The sequence below is a fragment of the Cebus imitator genome, unplaced genomic scaffold (assembly GCF_001604975.1).
Source record: "Cebus imitator isolate Cc_AM_T3 unplaced genomic scaffold, Cebus_imitator-1.0 Scaffold170, whole genome shotgun sequence".
Taxonomy (NCBI): domain Eukaryota; kingdom Metazoa; phylum Chordata; class Mammalia; order Primates; family Cebidae; genus Cebus; species Cebus imitator.
In genome coordinates, this window is record NW_016107485.1 from 2,743,113 (window position 1) to 2,751,777 (window position 8,665).

The 8,665-nt window shown below is 41.0% G+C and overlaps 1 protein-coding gene across 1 annotated transcript in view; it reads left to right on the plus strand.

The window, feature by feature from the left end:
* The window catches only part of SLC25A17 (solute carrier family 25 member 17), a 57,243-nt gene extending 52,551 nt beyond the window's left edge, over positions 1–4,692 (plus strand). The window contains exon 6 of the mRNA XM_037744289.1: positions 3,734–4,692. Within this exon, the coding sequence (XP_037600217.1) occupies positions 3,734–3,936 (203 nt within the window). The 3' untranslated portion in view covers positions 3,937–4,692. The remainder of the gene's footprint in view (positions 1–3,733) is intronic.
* Positions 4,693–8,665: the final 3,973 nt, after the last annotated feature.

Here is an 8,665-nt window from a genome sequence, read left to right on the forward strand (position 1 = left end):
CCAGGATGGTCTCGATCTCTTGACCTCGTGATCCACCCACCTCGGCCTCCCAAAGTGCTGGGATTACAGGCTTGAGCCACCGCGCCCGGCCTATGACATTATTTTTAAGAACCAAAAACTAGAAACAACCTGGCTGCATGCAGTGGCTCATGCCTGTAATCCAAGCACTTTGGGAGGCCAAGGCAAATGGATCATTTGAGGTTAGGAGTTCAAAACCAGCCTGACCAACAGGATGAAACCCCGTCTTTACTAAAAATACAAAAATTAGCTGGGCATGGTGGCAGGTGCCTGTAATCCTAGCTACTAGGGAGGCCAAGATAGGAGAATCACTTGAACCTGGGAGGTGGAGGTTGCAGTGAGCCGAGGTTGCACCATTGCACTCCAGCCTGGCGGACAAGAGTGAGACTGAGTCTTAAAAATAATAATAATAATAATAATATACCATGATTTATTTACCAATACACTTATTGATAGATATTTAGGTTGTTTCCAGGTTTTGCCTTTACAAACATTGCTGAATGAACAACCTATAAATATAGCTCTGTATACCTGAGTGATTATAATTATCGAGAAAATTATCTTTTGTTTTTTCAAATATTCAGTCCCTGTAGACTGTCAAAAAATTGCCAATACTGACTATATTTCAAGTCGTCATGTTGTGGTATTGGGAAAAGTTTTCAATTAGCAATAATCGTGCCTCAGATAAACCTCATCTGCGCAAAGCTGAGAAAATTATCTTTACCAATGAGATTACCTGATTAAGGAGTATGAACATATGAAATTTTGATAAGAGATTTCCAAATTGACCCCAAAACAGTGGTAACAATTTTTGTTTCTATCAGCATTGAGAGAGTTAAGAAAGATGTAGTTAACAAGAAAGCTAAGAACATAGTGTTAAATAGAAATCTATGGGTTTGGCCGGGCATGGTGGCTCACGCCTGTAATCCCAGCACTTTGGGAGGCCGAGGCGGGTGGATCACAAGGTCAAGAGATCAAGACCATCCTGGTCAACATGGTGAAACCCCGTCTCTACTAAAAATACAAAAAATCAGCTGGGCATGGTGGCGCGTGCCTGTAATCCCAGCTACTCAGGAGGCTGAGGCAGGAGAATTGCCTGAACCCAGGAGGCGGAGGTTGCAGTTAGCCGAGATCGCGCCATTGCACTCCAGCCTGGGTAACAAGAGCGAAACTCCGTCTCAAAAAAAAAAAAAAAAAAATCTATGGGTTTATATAGTTTTCAAATCTATTGTGTTTTTACATCTTATATCTTCTTATGGTCTCATTCAACCTTAGGGATGTGGAAGGGTGATTATATTTCCATTTTGAAGATTAGAAAACAGATTTAGAGAAAGAAAGTGACTTGCCCAATATGAGATCAAGGCAGGGTCAGATGTTCAAATTCAGATGCTCAGTAAGCACTCAGGAAGGATTGAATGAATAAGGGCTTTCATTCTTTTCACTTGAATGCTCTTCAATGATGGAAACACCTGTACTGTCCAATAGGGCTGCCACTAGTTGCCTGTGACTGTTGAACACTCGAAATATTCCCAGTGCAACTAAGAAGTTGAGTTATTTATTTATTTTTATTTTCATTTATTTATTTTTTGAGACAGAGTCTCACTCTGTTGCCCAGGCTGGAGTGCAGTGGCATGATCTCAGTTCACTTCAACTTCTGCCTTCCAGGTTCAAGTGATTCTCCTACTTCAGCCTCCTGAGTAGCTGGGACTATAGGTGTGCGACACTGCACCTGGCTAATTTTTGTGTTTATCGTAGAGATGGGGTTTCACCATGTTGTCCAGGCTGGTCTTGAACTCCTGATCTCAGTTTATCTGCCTGCCTCGGCCTCCCAAAATGTTTGGATTACAGGCATGAGCCACTGTGCCCAGCCTATTTTTAAAAATTTTTAATTGCCACATATGGCTACTGGCTGTGATAACAGATAGTGTAGTATACCATACCAGGCCTCTCCAAACTTCTGTATGGTTAAAAATCACTTCAGGTGCTTGTAAAATGTAGGTTTGCCTCCTCTCTAGGTTGTGGCCTGGCAATGTACATTTCTAAAGAAACTCTGGTGCTTCTGATATGGCTGGTCCTCACCATGAGAAACATTGAGGTGGAATTTCTTAGGTTTCTTGGGGTAACATAATTCAAATTAGTAAGGGAACTAGAAATTCATGGGTCAAACCTTTAAGTCATTCTCTTTTATCATATGATTTTCCCCCAATTATAGGTTTTCACACAGCATATATATAAAATGTAGTAATAGCTTCTGATGGGAACACTTGATTCAATATCTCAATCTGCATGCTATAAATAACCCTGGAGCTGCTGATGAACTGGCAGATGAGATTAATTCACTCTCAACAAATAGCTTTAGAGAGATCTTTTGCTCTAAACTCCCATTTTAGCTGAAACAATCTTCCGATGTTAGAGCAGTGGTTCTTATGGGCTGGTTTCCAGGCTGGCATCCTCCTCCTTCTCATCTGGGAGAACATTCTTGGGCTGGGTACAGTGGTTAGAAATGCACATTCTTGGGCCGGGTACAGTGGTTCATGCCTGTAATCCCAACACTCTGGGAGGCCGAGGCTGTAGGGTCACGTGAGCGTAGGAGTTGGAGACCAGCATGGGCAACAGAGTGAGACCCTGTCTCTATTAATAAAAAGAAGAAATGCAAATTCTTGAATTTCACCCCAAACTTAGTCAATCAGAAACTCTGGGAATTGACCCAGCAATCTATGTTTTGCTTTTTTTTAAACGGAGTTTCACTCTTGTTGCCCAGGCTGGAGTGCAATGGTGCGATCTCAGCTCACTTCAACCTCTGCCTCCCAGATTCAAGTGATTGATCCTCAGCCTCCAAGTAGCTGGGATTACAGGCATGCGTCACCATGCCCAGCTAATTTTGTATTTTTAGTAGAGACAGGGTTTCTCCATGTTGGTCAGGCTGGTCTCGAACTCCTTACCTCAGATGATCCACCCATCTCGGCCTCTGAAACTGCTGGGATTACAGGCATGAGCCACGATGCCTGGCACAATCTATGTTTTACCAGGCCTTTCAGGTGATTTGGATGCCTGCTAAATCTGAAAACCACTGGGTTAGAGGATGAAATGTATGGGAAGTTTGAGCATCAGAAGGCTTTTCATTTGTCTCTTTCTCTAGTTATATTGAGCTAAAATGATCTGAACATATTGACAGCTTTCCTGCTGTTTAGTGAGTAAGGTGAAATAACTAAATTAGCATTAAAGTGAAGATCCACATCCTGGCCTACATAGTGAAATCCCGTCTCTACTAAAAATACAAAAATTAGCTGGGCGTGGTGGCATGCGCCTGTAGTCCTAGCTACTTGGGAGGCTGAGGCAGGAGAATTGCTTGAACCCAGGAGGCAGAGGTTGCAGTGAGCTGAGATTGCGCCACTGCACTCCAGCCTGGTGCCTGGAGACGAAGCAAGACTCTGTCTCAAAAAACAAAAACAAAAAGTCACGTTCCAAAAGTTCTTCGTTAGATCTCAGATTTTGCATTAAGATGGTTTTGGGATCTGCATCCTCTCAGTGGGATATTGTCAACATTCTGCTAATTAATGGTGACTATAAAGACCAAGTATTAATGGTTCATGAATACTAAACCTTCATCAGTCCCCAAATACCTTTAAAGATATGAAGTACTTTGACAACAAAAGCCTGTGTTGAAATCTAAAACCTCCATTGCTTGTTCTCATCAAAGTAGCTATCTAGGTAGCATGTTCTCTGATGCAGGAGTTGACTTCTGTTTCTTCAAACCTCTTTCCCTTTAGACGTTTTGGAATAATGGGACTCTACAAAGGCCTTGAAGCCAAACTGTTGCAGACAGTCCTCACTGCTGCTCTCATGTTCCTTGTTTATGAGAAACTGACAGCTGCCACCTTCACAGTTATGGGGCTGAAGAGTGCACACCAACACTGAGACGCCGTCCCATGAAAAATTCCGAAGATGCTCAAAAGGGAGGTTTCCTCCTGAGTAAAGAGAAGTGATTCTCCTTTGACTCGCTCCTGCCACCACAAACGTTACCCTCATTGGCTTGAAAAGCATCCAAGGGTGAACAGGGAGTATGGCCACCTGAACCTGTTGTCACCTTAATTGTTATGCTGGCTGGTTGGATTTTTGGGGTGGCAGTTGGACTAATATGGAAAAAAACATTGTTGAAAACCTCAATATGAAAGTTTTTGAGTGTTTATTGGTTAAGAGAAATGGACTATTTTGCTCTCGTATATCATCTTTTCTATTTAAGTTTTTCTTAAATATACCAGCTGTTCTCTTTCCATGAACTCTCCCGCAGGTTCTAGGACAAATTTAATAACATGTAATTCTCCTCAAATACTTTTGTATGTGTCAGTGTTGGTATTTTCCTCTCTCAAACTAATATTAGGACTTCGCCATGGGCATGACTTTGTTTTTCTTGGGCTTTTTTTCTCCTGCTTAAGGAGAGGTGTCTTTTTTATTTTTAGGATATGAGCTATTTATTTTGTGAGATGAAAATTGTTAATCCCAAATGATTCTTTTACAAACTATTTGTGAATGTCACTTATTCATTAGTGTTTGACATAATTTTTAAAATATTTATTTTGAATCAATCCTTTCATTACAAAAGCCTTGAGGTTTGTGCCCATCCACACAAGCCCTGGTCAGTCAAGTCCCAATAAATGGTCAACACAAACAAGATATTCTTGAAAATTGCTCTTTATTAAGGTATTACACTGAGTTTGCAACCAGATGGGAAAAATTACAAAAAAGAGAAGGGAAGCAGATATCTTTTTGAGGTCTGGCATGTTATCTCCCTTTATAAACTTGGTATAGGCTATATATTTTGAAAATAAACATCTTGTTGAGGTTATTTCATTTGGAAACCTTCCTTAGAGTCCTATTGCTAAAGTGTGGTCCATCAGACAGTAACACAGCCATGAGCTGAGAGCTGGCTGGGCATGCAGCCCAGAGTTTGTGAATCCTGTTCCATATTTTAACATCCTCAGGTGATTCACAGTCACATTCAAGTTCAGGAGACCATAGGACCCCTGACCCATCAGAAGAAGTGATTGGTTTCAATTATAGCAATCAAGATAGGCCAGGCGAGGTGGCTTACACCTATAATCCCAGCACTTTGGGGAGCCAAGGCGGGTGGATCACAAGGTCAGGAGTTCAAGACCAACCTGATCAACATGGTGAAACACCATCTCTACTAAAACTACCAAAATTACCCAGGCGTGGTGACACACACCTATAACCCCAGCTACTCAGGAGGCTGAGGCAGGAGAATCACTTGAACCTGGGAGGTGGAAGTCACAGGAGCTGAGATCGCACCATTGTACTCCAGCCTGGAGACAGAGCAAGACTTCATCTCCAAACAAGAAAAAAAAAAGAAATCAAGATAAAGATTTTTCACAGAGGAAAGATAGATTAATGTATTCAAACAACCTCTGAAAAATCTAGAAGTCCTATGTCACCTTTTGCTTTCACCTCGCAGCACGTTTTTAAGGTGGTAGAGCTTTTATTATGTGGCTAGGAGAGGATTTAGATATCTTGATCCTCTCTAGAAGCAAATTCTCTTGACGTGAGTAGAGCAGTTCTTTGGATTTTTATGACTTAGTTTTTGTCCTTAAAACAAAATGACAGGTTTTTCATTTATAAGTCCATGATTCAGTCAGAGAGAGTAATAATGAAAGACTTCATTATTTAGGATTCTGTTCCATTTTGGGAGTGGAATTTTCCTTCTCTTACTTCCTCTCTTTAGTCCCTGTGGTAATTTCAAAGTATATGATTGTTAAAGATCATTGTATTATTCTAGCAAACAAAAATTAGCAGGAGCTAATAATCTGGGAAGAAGACTGAACATTCATTCCCTATTTAAGTCAGATAATTGAAGACAGAACTGTTTTTACTACTTTTTAATTTACTTTAAGGTTTTTGTGTGCCTGTGGCAGACCTTGAGTGGGAAGCACAAAATTATTTTGATTTCTGTATAGAAGAAAAACGATCATAAAGGTGCCATGTGTATTTTCATTGTTTTAATTATGCTGTTCCCTTTGGAACTTCAATTTTGAACTAGTATATTGTGAGTTGGTATGTTAGGATAATTTCCAATTCAAATTATTTCTCTGTTAGGTATTTATGATGTGAGAATGTGTTTGATGCTTTTCTTTTTCTGATTTTATGAGGAAACAATTTAACGTTGAGGGTTATGTTCCTTATGGAAATTTACAGACTCACTAGTTGAAACTAGGTAGTAACACACCTAGTTTTATAACCATTGGTTAATAATAATTTGTTTGAGAAAACTAAAGAGCTGAAGTCTGTACTAGGGAAATGGAATTTTATTTTTTTTCCTGAGACGGAGTCTCACTCTGTCACCCAGGATGGAGTTCAGTGGCTTGATCTCAGCTCACCACAACCTCCGCCTCCTGGGCTCAAGTGATTCTCCTGCCTCAGCTTCCCTAGTAGCTGGGACTAGAGGCGTGCACCACCATGCCCAGCTAATTTTTTTGTATTTATTGTAGAGACAGGGTTTCACCACATTGGCCAGGCTGGTTTTGAACTCCTGACCTCAGGTGATCCACCCGTCTCAGCCTCCCAAAGTGCTGGGATTATGGGCATGAGCCACCATACCCAGAAAATGGAAATTTGTTATTTTTAATACTTTGTGCAGTTTCTCTAGAATATAAGGATTAAGAACCTTAGGGATTATATTAGTATCACAGCAGTAGAAAATTTAATTTTTGTAAGTATTTAATGTGTGCTTTGAAGTGGGCACTGTAATATTTCTACCCTTGTCTGTTCTACAGTTAAGTATGAAATGCAGAAATAGATTTATCATAAGAACGTATTCAATGGGAGTTAGAAATCTTGGGTTTTATTCCCAGCTCTGTTGCTGGCTAGCATATTACATCATCTCTTTGTAATTTGCTGTTTAATAAGTGGAGATAATACTCACTACCCACTTCAGAGGACATTTGAGAGCTAATGATGTCAGCTAAATCCCTTTATGACTGGGATAGGGAAGATCTGAGTGAAACTTCAGACAGTACCTAGATTTATATAGAAGTTTTCCTTTTTATAGCTTATATACTTTCTCATTTTATAATCCTAATATTTCTGTGAAATAGGTAGGGACAAGTAACAATATCCTCATTTAATTAACAAGGCATTTGAGAGAGAACTATCAAATGACTTGCCTCTTTGGAGGCAGGACTAGAGTTGAGTTTCCTGCAGTGTAGTGTAATGATTAAGAGAATGGGTTCTGGAATTAGATAGACCTAGGTTCAAACTCTTGTCCCACTCCATATCAGCTGCGGTAACAAAGCAATTACTGGACTTTTATGAAACTTGGTTTCCTCAACTATGAAATGGAGATCTTGATAAATCTACCTCATAGGACAAATGAGAATTAAATGAGATCATATGCATAAGTCAGTTAGCACAGTGCTTGCCACATGAGAAGAACTAGATAAATGTTAGCGAAAACTGTTATGGTGATATCATTGTTACTGGTTAAGGATATGGCTATTTGAATAGATGTATCTGTGGTTTAGCGGAAGGCACTCTGGATTTTGAGCCAGATCTGGTCCCAGTTTTCATTCTGCCGCTTATTAGCATTGTGGCTACAGACAAATCACTTGACCTTTTTGAGCTTCCAGGTCTTCATCTGTCAAGTAGAAATGATGACCTCTCAAAGCCATTCTGATGATCAAGAGCTGTAGATGTGAGAGAGTGTCTGACACAGTATAGGGCATATATATGTGCTTAATAAAAGCTGTTTGGGGCTGGGTGTGATGGCTCACACCTGTAATCCCAGCACTTTGGGAGGCTGAGGCAGGCGGATCATAACGTCAGGAGATCAAGACCATCCTGGCCAACATGGTGAAACCCTGTCTCTACTAAAAAACAAAAAATTAGCTGGGCGTGATGGCACGCACCAGTAGTCCCAGCTACTTGGGAGGCTGAGGCAGGGGAATTGCTTGAACCTGGGAGACAGAGGTTGCAGTCAACTGAGATCGCGCCACTGCACTCTAGCCTGGGCAACAGAACAGCAAGCCTCTGTCTCAAAAAAAAAAAAAAAAAGAGCTGTTTGAACCAAGCAAATGAACTAGGTTTTACTTCAGGGCAACTTTTCCTCTTTCCATTTTTTTTAATTGTGAACATTTCTTTTCTGGGAGCCTTACTTTGTTGCATCTCCTCAAAAAGAAGACAAATCCAGTAATTTTATATTTTATTTAGTCAAGTTTCCCAAACACTTATCAGTTAAACAGTAAAACATAAACTCACTTAAACAGTAGGCCGGGCATGGTGGCTCACGCCTGTAATCACAGCACTTTGGGAGGCCGAGGTGGGCCGGAGCACAAGGTCAAGAGATCAAGACCATCCTGGTTAACACTGTGAAACCCCATCTCTACTAAAAATACAAAAAAATGCCGGGCGCGGTGGCTCAAGCCTGTAATCCCAGCACTTTGGGAGGCCGAGGTGGGTGGATCACGAGGTCAAGAGATCGAGACCATCCTGGTCAACACAGTGAAACCCCGTCTCTACTACAAATACAAAAATTCAGCTGGGCATGGTGGCGCGTGCCTGTAATCCCAGCGACTCAGGAGGCTGAGGCAGGAGAATTGCCTGAACCCAGGAGGCGGAGGTTGCGGTGAGCCGAGAT